This window comes from Hemicordylus capensis, chromosome 6 (genome assembly GCF_027244095.1).
Source record: "Hemicordylus capensis ecotype Gifberg chromosome 6, rHemCap1.1.pri, whole genome shotgun sequence".
NCBI lineage: Eukaryota > Metazoa > Chordata > Lepidosauria > Squamata > Cordylidae > Hemicordylus > Hemicordylus capensis.
Genome location: NC_069662.1, coordinates 106,709,229 through 106,723,281, shown reverse-complemented (window position 1 = coordinate 106,723,281; position 14,053 = coordinate 106,709,229). Strand labels below are relative to the sequence as shown.

Sequence of the window (14,053 nt, the reverse complement as noted above, 5' to 3'; positions counted from 1 at the left end):
AGCTAGTGTAGTTCAGTGGGCTGAGCGGTGGCCTTCTGTGTGAAATGTTCCAGCAATTTACTTGATAGGATTAGATGGTGCGCAGTGGTAAAACTGCCGCCCTGTAACCAGAAGGTTACAAGTTCGATCCTGACCAGGGGCTCAAGGTTGAGACAGCCTTCCATCCCTCCGAGGTCGGTAAAATGAGTACCTAGAATGTTGGGGGCAATATGCTAAACCATTGTAAACCGCTTAGAGAGCTCCGGCTATAGAGCGGTATATGAATGTAAGTGCTAGTGCTAGTGCTATTGCTATTGCTAGATAAGCCACATATTTTCTGTCTCAGCTCATCACCTGTAAAATGAGAGTAGTAGCCACCTAATGGCACAGCAGGGAAGTAACTTGCCTAGGGAGCAAGAGGTTGCTGGTTCGAATCCTCACTGGTATGTTTCCTAGACTATGGTAAACACCAGCAGCAAGATAGGAAGATACTGAAAGGCATCATCTCATACTGCGTGGGAGATGGCAATGGTAAACCCCTCTTGTATTCTACCAACGAAAACCACATGGCTCTGTGGTTGCCAGGAGTCGACACTGACTCAATGGCACAACTTTACTTTAGGGTCAAACTGGACATTGCTTTAAGCATGTGTTGCTATGTGCTTGTTTTATCTTCAAGGGGCTGTCTGAATTGGGACTGCAGGGAGGGCTTTTAATCCTCATGGTCCCAGTGGGGTTTAGGATCCCCTACCCCCACAGTTGCTGTTTGACCAGGGAGAAAATATCCCTTTGGGACCAGGTGGTTGAAGAGTAGCTGGTGGGGGAGCGGGGGAGGGCTGATCCAGTTTGAGACTCTGGCAGGGCAAAATGTTGAGACCCCTGCCATGCTACAAATCTGGATCACTGCTCACAATTACTTTTTAACAAAGAAGAAACAAGCACGCAGCTGTATAGCATGTGACTAAAATGTCCTTGTTAAAGGTTTCTTGTGATGACAAACAAGAATGAACAGCACATTCAGATTTATAGTAAACGACTGACTAGCAGTCATAGCAGCAGAAGCTAACTCAAATGCTAAGTAATTCTGATAGTTCTTATGTTTAACTGGATAGGAAAGATTGTTTTTCCTATATATAATCAAAACAAAAATACCCACACTTGCATGTCATTAGTATTTTGTTATTATGAGCCACTTGGTTACTAATATGGTCATAAAGGGGAAAGTTTGTAAATTGGACACCTCCCTGAAACAAGCGCCTCAAGTCATAGACATGTCTCATGTTAACATGTCTAGTTCTAGCATGTTTCTTAAAAGCCTATGCTTATGGTACTGTAGCTCTTTTCAGACAAACCCCATGTGATCACTGAATGTGGTAGGGAGGGTAGGCAAGAGAGCATCAGTTAACCATGGCCTCTAACACAGACATACCTACTAGCTGTACTCTCCCCCCGCCCCCCAGCAACTGCATGCAGGGGTGTTTGAAAAAGGCCGCACTGCATGTTTTAAGCATCTTCCTAAAAACTGACAGAGATGGAGAGGCTCTTACTTCTACAGGGAGTGCATTTGAAAGGATGGCAATGGAGAAGACCTGGCCCTGAGTAGCCCCCAGACAAGGCAATGGCGACTGCAGGTGGACCTCTCCTGATGATCTCAATAGGTAGCAGGGCTTGTAATGGAGAATGTGTTCTCTTAAATCTCTCATGGAAGAACACTTTTCACATTCTGCAGCACTACCTTTCAGACAAATGCTGAAAACACAGTCATTGGGGCAAAGTCAGCAGGCCATAGCAGGGAATATGACTAGCTGGAACACTCCTTCCCCTCACGTCTTCAGTCCATGAATGAAAAGACTCCTGTAAAAACCTTTAAGATATATTGAGTATCGCTTTGGTTGATTATCACCATTGAAAAGGATACAGGCAGTTTATTATTGTTTATGCAGTACTATCAATGGGAAGTTTCTTAGGAACATAGGAAGCTGCCATATACTGAATCAGTCCACTGGTCTATCTAGCTCAGTCTTGTCTTCACAAACTGGCAGTGGCTTCTCCAAGGTTGCAGGCAGGAATCTCTCTCAGCCCTATCTTGGAGAAGCCAGGGAGGGAACTTAGAACCTAGATGCTCTTCCCAGAGCGGCTCCATCCCCTAAGGGGAATATCTTACAGCGCTCACACTTCTAGTCTCCCTTTCGTATGCAACCAGGGCAGATCCTGCTTAGCTTAAGGGGACATGTCATGCTTGCTACCACAAGACCAGCTCTCTTCCTTCAGCGTATAACAGCGTATCCTTGACAGCGTATAAGAGGACATAGTCCTGTCCTGAGGTGTAGGACAGAGGGAAGACAACAAAGATGACAACGTAAAAGAGGACATATTCCTCCCGCTTTCCATTTGCCAGGGAGAAGTTAACAAAGAAAGGGAAGCAAGCATCTGCTTTTGTTGCACTTATTAAGGCTTAGTTACAGTGGCTATAGGAGTGAAGGATTGGGTCAAAGCTTCCTGGAAAAGATGAGTTTTGAGGAAGGCTTTGAATGAAGCAAGAGAAGTGGCATCTTGAGGTGCTCTGAGATGCAGCTGTAAGCAAAAGGGACAGCAAAGAAAAGTTATTGGAGGGAGTAGGAGTCCGAATAACTGACATTGAAAGAGGTCAATGTGATAGTCAGCTGAAAGGCTGTGTTTTAATCAGTAATGTCATCGGCCCGGGTGGGAAGCAAAAATCATAACAGCCTTTCATCTGCCTGTGCACACATTTGCATGGACAGTGTAATGTAAAATGGGTGATCACTGATACAGTTGGCAGCAGTTCTCACAACTACTGGATATCTTTGTCATTGTCCAGTTCATACATTATGTTTGAAGAAAATGATATTTTTTAATAAAAGCATGTTTTGGGTAAACTAGCCCATCAGATAGAAAAAAAGTATTTGGGCTTTCTGCTTGTTTTTCCTGTGTGTTTTCTTGCTTGCTTGCTTGCTTGCTTGCCATTGCACTTCTGCAGCAATGGCTAGAAATATGTTTGTTTTTTTGAAATGAAAAGAAACGTTCTCAGACTTCTAAACTGTGGCTATAAGCCACATAAAAGCAGCACGTTTTTCACATCTGCAATACGGCAGCTTTTTCCCCACCACAGGAAACTGGGTTGATTTTACTGCAAACCTTGTGATTTTTTTGATTTTTTTTAAGGAGGCTCAAAATAAAAAGCAAAGGATTATGGATTCTTGGATGGCCTTGTCCTTCCTCTCTTTGCAGTGCGAGACTAGACTTGAAAGGCCAACTGTTCCTCACTCAGCATGTAGTATATGTCACCAGACTGCGGTCTGATTGTGGAAAGGGTAGTGCCCTGCAGTTATAATCTCAATTCGTAGCTTGTGGAAAATACTGTGAAAACATCGGAGGTATTATTTGCCTTTACTCTGTCTCCATATACTTACTCTCATTTGTGCAGCTCATTTACCTGCCTTTAACATATATAGCTACAATACAAAAATGCATTAAAAAAGGAAACAGAGGGAGGGAGGGGTTGTTTGCTGAAAACTAATTTTAATATTACTGAATTTTTAGATCTACTATTCCGCTTGATTTGTGAAACTGTTTCCCAGAGTGGATTTTATTTAATAGTGAAGCTATTTAATGTTCCATTATGGGGCGCGGGAGAGATTTCATTAACCATCAAAATTGCTTAACAAAAATGAGAGAGATGGGGTTTCCAGGCTTGAATGCCTGTAGTAAATGCTTCTGAATTATTGTCTCTTCTAATATCAGAGGGATTTTAAAAGGCTGGGGATAAGAGAAGCCAGTAGTAATTAAGTACTGTTTTATGTCCATGGTTCAGTGGCAGGGGGTTCTCATATTTTCGAGCCTCTTCCCTCTTTCCTCCCTTTTCTTTTTCAGTTAGCATTAACGACATTAAAGCTACATAGCTGGAAGCAGTTTTATCACTTTGTAATGATGCTTCCTGTGTGCGTGGCCATGCCTGTGTAGAGCTTAGCCAGGGCCTTTCGGAAGCTGGGGTACGCGCTTGGTAGCAGTTCAGTCTTTGTTCACTAGGACATCACACCTTTAACCAACCGAAGCTGGTGAGCTAACAAGTGAGAGGGACCTCCTGTAGTCTTTGGCTTTTATTTTATTTTATATATGTGTGTGTGTGTGTGCGCGCGCACTTTTACTTCACAGCTTTCAGAAGGAATTATTACAAAAATAGGGGGTAGGGAGCAGCACTGCTGTACTTAGGCCTGTGCCAGTGGGAAGCAAAAATCCAATTGCTTTCTCCAAATCCAAATGTTCTGAGTATGAGAACCTCATTATTTTTATGTTCAGCTAATTATAGCCATCATGTTTATTTGAAGTGGAAAAATATCATGGCTCTCCATGACCCACTAAGACATCTTAAATTAAAATACTGAATATGTTTTTGCTGTTGCAATGCAGTGTTTGCATTGCTCTGAGTTCAGTAGTTACTATCATGTTTGTTGAGAACGTGGATGAGACATCATACGTAAGCTTGAAAAATATTAATGACCTTTCTGAAGCCTTGCTTTTATTGACACATTTTTGGTATTAGCACAGAATTTTGGCTTTGTGGGGGAAATTTAGAGCAACACACAGCACTGTCCTTCGCATTTAAAGTAGCACTGTCACCTGATTAATAGACTAAGATTTATTTAATTGTATGAGTTTTAGATTATTAATTTATCAAATTTAAACACAAAAACAATAGTTCTGAAGCAAAGAACGGTATTTCTTTTTGAGATGGACTATTATCATTATTTATTAAAAATATTTATATCCCACCCCTCCAGTGCAGTACTTCCCAGGGCAGCTAACCATAAAATAATATAAAGTGAATAAAAGTTAAAACCCAGTTAAACCTTAACTGGGCCTTAAAGACCTTAAAGGCCAAGTTTAAGACAGATCATCCTGGAGAGAATCTATCTATGTGGTCTCTAAGAGTCAACACCGACTTGACAAAACTTAATCAATCAATCAGAACAAGTAAGTTGTCTAGAACAAAGAGGGTCTTTTAAGTGTTCCTTAAGATTTCTGAGGCAGCATGACCAAATTCATCCAGGAGGGCATTCCAAAGTTGAGGGACCACAACTGAAAGGGCCCTATCTTGGGTCCCTACTCATTGGATCTGTTAGTGGCAGGACAACAAGCAGAGCCTGAGAATGTAGAACAGAGGGTCCTGGCACAATGTGTGTGTTGCAACAAGCATAATATTTGAAGAGATATTCTCTCCTTTGTGTGAAAAAAGCAGGGCTACTTCTCTTAAGATGGTACTTGCCATCTGTAATTTTTATAAGAACGTATTGGAAATGAATCAAATAAAAACATCTTTATTATGGTCTTTGACCAGCATAAAGTAGGTTGCAATGGCATAAAAGGCATAAAAATGACACTGAAGGCATGAAAGTGGCATAACATAAAAGAGAGTTATGATCCCAGATCTTAAGAACCTGAATCCCAAAGGCCCAAAATCTTAAAAAGCGGCAAAAATAGGAAACTATAAAATTATAGAATGCTGGTTATAAAATGCTAACGAGTGAGCTAAAACTAGGTTATAAGGCTAAGTACTGAGTCTGGCCTGCTTAAGTCTTGCTGCCTATCTGGATCCAACAGATTTTGCACGCTGTCAGGCAGAACTTGGCAGTGTTATGCATGGTAGCAGGCCTGGAGTCAAAAAGCAGGTGTAAAATTGGCTTTAACAACCTGGGAACTTGAGTAATAGCGGGAGGATGAGGGTGGTGTGAATGTCTCTGTAGAATGGGCAGTGGAGGGGGACATGCACTGTTGTTTCAACTTGCCCAGAGTCTTTGGTGTTGGTGGAATATTTCCCAATGAGCTTTTATAGAACTAGACACTGGTCAATTGTGGATTGGCCCTCCCTGAAGCCGGTCTGTTCCCCTGTGAGGAGATTTTCTTGGTCCAGCTGGTCCCTGAGCTTCCAGTATAGATGCCTTGTGTAGAGTTTGCTGGCTGTGTTGAGCAAGCTAATGGGTCTATAGTTTGGGTTGTCCTTTCTGCCTTTTTCTGAAGATGGGGACGATGACCACTAGCCCCCAGTCCTTGGAAATACAGACATATGTGTTGATAAATGTGAAGAGCAGAGCCAAAATTTGGGCCTACCACACTGAGTTGTTTTTAATAAGCTCTGGGGGAATTAAGTTCTCCCAGGGGGCCTTCCCAGGTCTTAGTTGAGAAATAAGGCTTAATCTCAAATGTCATCACTGGCTGCCATGCAGGTAGGTCCTCTGTATCGTGTAGGGGAAGCTGCATTCCATGGCTGCCTCTTTCTTATAGATCATGGAAGTGTGTTTTTCCCAAATTCCAGGTGGGATATAGCTATCCGGGCATGTCAGGCCAGTACTGGGGAGATTCACGGTGATGCGCCAGAACAAGGCTTATCATCGGCTCCGACTGCCTGGATGTGTGACCAGGAGGCTTTCATAGTGTCTCTTTTCTTGCAGATGAGCAGTTGTTTGTATTGCCTCTTCTGCTGAAGGAGGCCCTGCATAGATAGGTCCTCTGTTGGTTTTGTAGGCATAATAATTGTTGATGCGCGCAGTTTTTGTCAAACCATGGTTTGGAGCTTCACAAGTGCTGCTTTGGGGGAGCATTGGTTTTGCGAGTTCGGTGTTTTTGGAGCTTTTGCACTAAATTGTTGTAAATCTCTACAGTTAAGTTAGATGATTCTGCTGCATTCAGGGCAGGCTGGATGTGCTGAAAGTGTTCTGAGGAGAGTAGATCAGATATTGTTTGGTCTAGGTGGATGGTCGATTAGACGTGGCTAGCTTTTTCCGCTCAGATGTGGGATTGGTAGCAGTCCTCAGTGTGGGACGGTTGGGCAAAGGTCTTTAGTCAGAGGGAGATTGGGGGATGTCTGTATTAGAAAGGAATGTTTGGGTTTTTTAAAAAAAAAATCTGTTGCCTAATTAATCAGGGTAACATTTTAATGTATCAAAAAATTTAATTGATGTTTGACTAATTAATTGATTTAAATTAAGTTTAAATCATGTAAATTCATATTGCAGCCCTGACATGAAAGGGAAGTGATGTATAGTATTTAATGCAGTACAGGACTTCTGCCAGTCCACTAAGTGAATGGCAATATTCCATTTTCAGAATGTCTTTTAAGGGTAAGCACTTCTGCCACCTGAAGTGCTTCAGGCCAGTTCCTATTATGGCTGCAGAGAACATAGTGGAAACATTCCTGCTGCAAGAGTTCTGCTTGGATGTCCCATTCATGGAGATCTTGGGCTTGTGACAAAATAGGTGTGCTTATCACACGTTATGATGCACACTTGGCTTTTGCAAATGAGGGTCATATCTGCAAAGGAAAATGGTCCTTTCAAGAATCAGCAGTGCTGAATGTTGATTGAAGACAAACTATGTTATTGCACTGACTTTGACTTGTTGAAAGCAGTATGAAAAGGAGAAGGGCTTCACCTTTGAATTTGTTACAGAATAATACAGTTTCATAAATAGTTTAAGTAGTACTGAAGATCACTCCAAGTATGAGCAGTGTTAATTTGTTACACAGTGTGAAGGAAAAATCCTAATTACAACCTTGTTGCTAAACAAGTGAGAAAGACCTTACAAACAGCTTCAGGCAGCTGGCCAGGAGTGGCGAAGCTTGAAGATGAGACTGGGTCACTGAGCGAGAAAATACTCCTCTATGGAAGGCTTATTTTATTATTGACTAATACAATTGCACATTATTGGTGACTTAGACAGCTTCCTAATGTCTCTTTACAACTATTGGAATATTTTGCTGTCACTAGAAGGGGTAGGGTTTAAGAGGCTCAAGACAAACAGAGCCAGTAACGCAATGCTTTTTTAAATTGGACCAGCACATTCAACTATGAGATACTCTATCCTTTGTAGTGTAGACACATGTGGGTGCTAGGGCCTGCCCCTTTCTGAAGAAAAAGCCCCCCCACCGCCTACATCCACACACAGCACCGTTTTACTGGGGCCTTTAGAGAAAGTTATGAAACACTAAGAGCTATTAGCTATGTTAACTAAACGGAAATTCCATCTTCAGAGCCAGTCTCTCTCTCAATACCTGATTCTGGGAACATGCAGTGGAAAGAGTGTTAACATAACCCTGCAGTGTACTCCACTCTATACTCAGAAATTTGCCCAAGTTAAAAGAAACTCACTGCTGGGGGAAGGATAACAGTCTACTAGTACAGGCATTTTTACAACAGCTGTGCAATATTACTCAATGAAGAATCAACTCAGTGATCTGGTTAAGACATCACACAGAACCCTCTTAAAGCCAGACTCCTCATGAATTCTCTGAGCCTTGGGAGTGTCATTCTGCCTTCCTATCCCCACTTGAGCATTCATTTCTGCTCTAGGTGAAAGTGAACTGAGGAAGTCATGATGTCCGAACCCACCAATCTTGGTCTAGCTTACTTCAGATAAGCTGACATCTGTAAATTACTTCAAACCTTGAGTACAGAATACAGATGTTGCCGTATTTGAATTAGGCAGGTTAGAATAAACCAAGATCAGTGGGTTTGGATATCCCAACAGATATCAGTTTACTTTAACCTAGAGCAAAGTGGAAACTTGTGTGCAGATGGGAGGGAGGACTGTAAGCTCCTGAAGTTCAGAGACATTGTGTGGAGCCTGGCCTTAAATGCGGAGCTATGTAATGAGGTCATTCACATAATCAAAAACTGTGTTCTACCCAGGTTTGGGAGCCGAGTGTGCTGCTAATTTTCAGTTGTATGGAAGCAAAATCAGAGGAGAACTGGGTAGAAGTGATTGTGTGGAAGCAAGGTAGGAGGAAAAGCTACCCATGTTTTCCTCCTATCTTGCTTCCACACAATCACTTCTACCCAAGTTCTCCTCTAACCTTGCTTCCACGCAGCCGAAAATTGGGAGCACACACAGCTCCCAAATCCAGGAAGAACAGTTTTTGATTGTGTGAATAACCTCAGTGTCTGAACCAGCTCAGTTTCTATTTCATTCATACTGAAAATCTACTTCATATGTTCCTTTCCCTGATAAAGAAATAGATTAGCAATTCAAAAAATATGAATTGGGTTCAGATAACTAGTGCCGAATGCACTGCAGATGACGATCAGTGCTGAGATGCATTTCCAAGTGTTAAGAAGGAATTATTGGAACTTCAACGTCACTTGCTAAGCTTATATTGTTTAAATAAAGTTGTGGCATGTTTAATCACACTTCTTGTTGCCTGTCTCTTGCCCTGCTGTTTACAAAGTAGTATATTTTAAAAGTTGTCAGCAAGCATAGCTTCTGATGAACACATTTCTCTTCATCAAACCCTATTGGGGGAAAAGGTACAAAGAGGCTGAATGTGCTGATTTCAGACACCAGAGACATACAAAGCAGTATGCTCCAAAAAACTGTCCGCAAAGGGCACAGCCTCTGAGCTTAGCTAGAGTGCATTTTTCTCCTTTATTATTATTATTATTATTTTTATTATTATTACAACATTTATATCCCGCTCTTCCTCCAAGAAGCCCAGAACGGTGTACTACATACTTGAGTTTCTCTTTCACAACAACCCTGTGAAGTAGGTTAGGCTGAGAGAGAAGTGACTGGCCCAGAGTCACCCAGCTAGTTTCATGGCTGAATGGGGATTTGAACTCAAGTCTCCCCGGTCCTAGTCCAGCACTCTAACCACTACACCACACTGGCTCTGCTTTAAATCACAGGTTCCCACTTAATGGTAATTCTTTATTCTACCTACAAAGTAGCAGGATAGGGGTTCTTAGCGTTATTGTGAACCACCCAGAGACGGAGGTTTTGGATGGTATAAACGTGTGGTTGGTGGATGAATGAATGAATTTATTACTAATAGATTCTACCCTCTGTGCAATGCTGCAAATGTCAGAGTCATATGAGCACAATGTTTGTGCTGGTGGGGTAGATTCCCCCCCCCCACACACACACTTTTTAACAGAGATCATCAGCTTGCAAGCTAAACTCTATTTGTTGTTTTACATGTGCCAGGATTATTCTGGCAGCATTTTCTGCCTTCAACCCTAGTCCTCCCAGATCGTTATTTGGTGTTGCTCCTCAAGCTACTGCCTTCCAGTCAGTTCCTCCTACTGAGGTCCTCTGAGCAGGTGGAACTCTCTCAGCCTTTGGTAGCAACCCTCTTCTTTGGAGTGCTTGCTCATTCAAACTGGATCACAGTCTCTGCCTTCAATTGCTAGGAATAAATCTTCAGTCTATGTGTTAATGTTTGGATGTAGACCAACTCTATGGTGAGAAATGTTGATAGCTGATCTGAACGTACATTATTCTGTAATGAAGTTGCATAAGACTATTAATCAAGGGCAAGCAGAGTGTCGTTATATTTTCTCTTAGCACCTTTTATCCATTATAATTATTTTATTGACTTTTGTTGCAGCCTTTACAAAATGTTGTCAAGATGCAGGCATTCTGATGGTGGTAAAATGTCAGGAGGAAAATACAGCACTGAAAAAATGTCTCACTGCCTAGTAAGTATAAAGCAGGAAGAAAAATCCTCACCAAGCAATAATTAAGGGAACAGGCAACTAACTGCCGCTGCTTTGCAGAGACCATTATTTTTGAATAGGGCCAATACCACCCTAATAATGTGAATTGAGCTATTGTCATAATGTAATTAACAGATAGTGTAGAAAATCCATTATTAATTAGCTGTTTTTAGTGGAAAATCTGATTCTGCTCTCTTCCTCCTCTCCCCCCAATTCCCATTTCATATTTCCCCCTTTAAAACAAATTTTGTGAAATGCAATCCTGTTTTGCTTAAATTGCACCTGTAAGTTTCATTGGCTAACTCAGCATTATGTAGGCAGACTTCTGCTTTTTATATATAAAATGCATTTTATGGAATGTCCTATTTTTAACTCCTTTCACCCATGTGTGTAGGCAAAGGGTGGGCAACCATAGCCTCCAGCTGCTGAACTACAACTCCCATCATCCCCAACCAGTTTATTGTGGCTGGGGATGATGGGATTTGTAGTTCTACAACAGCCAGAGGGCCATGTTTGCCCACCCCTGCTGTAGACTGATAAGGTGCAGAAACCATAGAGCAAGAACTGCTTGTTTTCTCTTTAACAGTACCTACAGCACATTCTAGGAGTAAGTACAACTAGGTAGAAAAAATACTAGATTGTTTTATTTGATTTATATACCACCCCTCCAAAAATGGCTCAGGGCAGTTTTCCATTTAGTCATCACATTCTTTTCTTCTAGCTATACTGATCCAGCATTTTTTGAAGAGTGTAAGACTGAATATTTGAAGCAAAGGGAAGAATACAGAGCAACAGGAATTCGTCCTGGTCAGAAGCAACAGAGACTTCCTACTAGCATGTAGCGAAGTTGTACAAGTGGTGGCTGAATTTTTTTTTTACATGAACTCTATATTCCTTTAAATGATGGTATAATTTGAGAAGAATTATTTTTCTAACCTCACCTGACAAATGGAGCATTTAATGCTGTTGAAAATGCTTCTAAGTCTGGAACATAATCCAAAAGATGTATGTTTGACTTGAGGGAATTTGGTTATATAACTTCAGAAGAGCTATTTCTTTTGTACAGTATATAAAATGAAATAGTTCTAATTAGCATATGATTCTAATTTCCCAGAATATTGAATATTAAAAAGTATTCTACGTATGTCATCTCTTTTATCGGGTCTGTTGCAAGTTCCTCTTATTAAAAATATTTTAAATAATATTTACAGTTCCGGTCTGCTGATGAGTGAACCTTCACCCAAGACCAGCAGAAATGTAGCTGTGTGCATCTTTCAGGAATATTTACTTGAAATTGAGAACGTAGTCCAGGAGGAGGATATTATACTTTATGACCATTATCATTATAGAAAAATGCCATTCTGGAACCTGCTTCTAAAATGTTATTAGAGGCCATTTGCCCATGTGCAGCGGAGAAAATGGCAGCCGCGCCAACATACGGAGGCCCAAACTGGCAAAAAAACCCAGTAAAATGGGCCATGGCGGTGCTGACAGAGGCAAGCAGGGGAGGGGAAACCTTCGCGGACCACTCTGCAGCCTAGAGGAAGCCCCCCCCGGGGCTAAAGGTAACTTTAAAAAAAAAAACTTCATGAACCCCCCCCCCAACCAAACCACACTGGGGGGGGTGGATTCTAAGGGGTGCTGGACCGAACTGGTCCGGTCAGGTTAGTGTATGGTCTGGATTCGAACCGGGCCAGCCGGTTCCGTGCATATCCCTATTAGGCATTGAGCCAGCACACGGCATCACCTGTTTGGCCAAGGGTAGAAACATAAAGCCGAGTATCATCAGCATATTGATGAAAACTTACTCCGAACCGACCGATGACCAGGCCCAAGCAGCTTCATGTAGATGTTAAAGAGAATGGGAGCAAAGACCGAGCCCTGTGGAACCCCACAAGGGGCCAGGATGCAGAATACTCACCCCCAGTCGACACCAACTGGAATCACCCAGTGAAATAGGACCCAAACTACTGAAGAACAGTGCTCCCAAGGCCCGGCCCACTTAGGCGTTCCAAAAGGATAGCATGATTGATGGTATCGAAAGCCACTGAGAGATCAAGGAGATCCAAGAGAGGTGCGCTTCCCACATCAAGGTTACAATAAAGGCAACCAATGCCATTTCAGCGCTATGTTGCGGCCTGAAGCCCAACTGACAAGGGTTCAGAAAATCAGTTTCCTCAAGGAAATGTTTCCTCAAGGAAATGGCAAATTTTGGCTGTTTCCTTGGGTCCTTTGAGACAGAAAGTCCAGCCTTTCACTAAATTATGAAGCAGCAGACAACCTATACTTCATTCTGTTCACTGCATTTCAATCCATGTCTGACTTGCATGAAAACTGCTTATGAATTGAGTGCTTAAGTGCTGGAGATATGAAGAGTTTTCTAAATCACAAACTCTTCTGCACATCACCTACCAACGAGTGAAGGCAGAGTGCATGGTCATTTTGTGCTGCAGGAGGAATGCTTGCAAACTGCAAGTCTGCTTTATTAGCATGATATGAAGCTATAAAACCTTTCCCTTTAGCTATCCTAATAGTTCAACAAAACTGTTTCCAGCTGGCAGCTGCACCCCTAGTCTTAACTTTATTGTCACAACATCCAAAACTGGTTGCTTGTTCTCTGCTCCTGCCCCCAAAACCCCAGACTAAAAACAGTGCTCACACAGCAGCCATCCATGGAGGGGAGGATTTGATTCCCTAGCAAGGACAGCTCTGGGCAGAGGCTTTCACTGCCTGGCATGACAAAGGTACAGCATAACACACTTCTGCCATATCTGTAGTAGTGACTTGATGCACTTGCCTCTTGTTTTTGAAGAACTACTGCTCAACTGAATAGGTAGAAATCGCTGCTCAAAGAATTGTGTCCTAGTTCTCCCTCAACTAGGCCCTTCATCTCTCTGATATAGGATTTAAACTACACTCTGGCTCCTGCAGCTTTGGTAATGACTGTTATGATTGAATATTCCTTCATAGATTTGCATGGCAGAGAGATTAGGCCAGAACTCTTCTCCCTAGCACTTGTTTTTCTATGTGCAGGGAATTGGGGGGTTGCTCACTGGAGCTTCAACAGCCCAGTCTGATTTACCAGCTTAGTGAAAACAAGCTTTTAATATAGCCCATCTTTTTTTTGCAGTTCCACAACTTTTCAGAAGAAGTATGCAGAAGCGATAAACCCAACTCCTGCAGCTGTTGGCCCTGCTCTAACCTAGCAGGGATCTGCAGAAGCCAAAGAGAGGATACACTAGTACATCAGCACACTAGGGGAACACAAGTTTGACATAATGGGTTAAAGAAAATACCTGACTTAAAATTGTAACAGGAACACTCCTACATCAAGACTATGAGTTGTCTTCAGGGAACCCTTCCAAATATGGACAGGCTGGACAATTTTACAATTACCCTCCATCAGCCCTGTGCTTCCCAGAAATATGTCCCCATGGGATCTAAGATCCTCATAGTTTCTGGAAGCATAGCAGCTGCCAAGGAAAGGGGGCAAGGAAATTGCCAAAAATTGTTTCTCCTTTCTGTGGGCAGAAGCATCCCCCATGTTCCTAATTTGAACATATGCCCCT

At 42.2% G+C, this 14,053-nt stretch overlaps 1 protein-coding gene across 7 annotated transcripts in view; it reads left to right on the top strand.

Moving 5' to 3' along the window:
* CMC1 (C-X9-C motif containing 1) overlaps nt 1-12,049 on the top strand; it is a 69,912-nt gene extending 57,863 nt beyond the window's left edge. For 6 of the 7 annotated variants that reach the window (XM_053264810.1, XM_053264809.1, XM_053264814.1 and 3 more), the window contains 2 exons: nt 10,376-10,466; nt 11,696-12,049. In XM_053264810.1, coding sequence (XP_053120785.1) covers nt 10,376-10,466; nt 11,696-11,873 — 269 coding nt within the window. In that variant the 3' untranslated portion in view covers nt 11,874-12,049. Of the gene's footprint in view, nt 1-10,375; nt 10,467-11,205; nt 11,629-11,695 lie in introns of those variants that run through there. The other variant, XM_053264813.1, reaches the window with a different exon arrangement.
* Nucleotides 12,050-14,053: the final 2,004 nt, after the last annotated feature.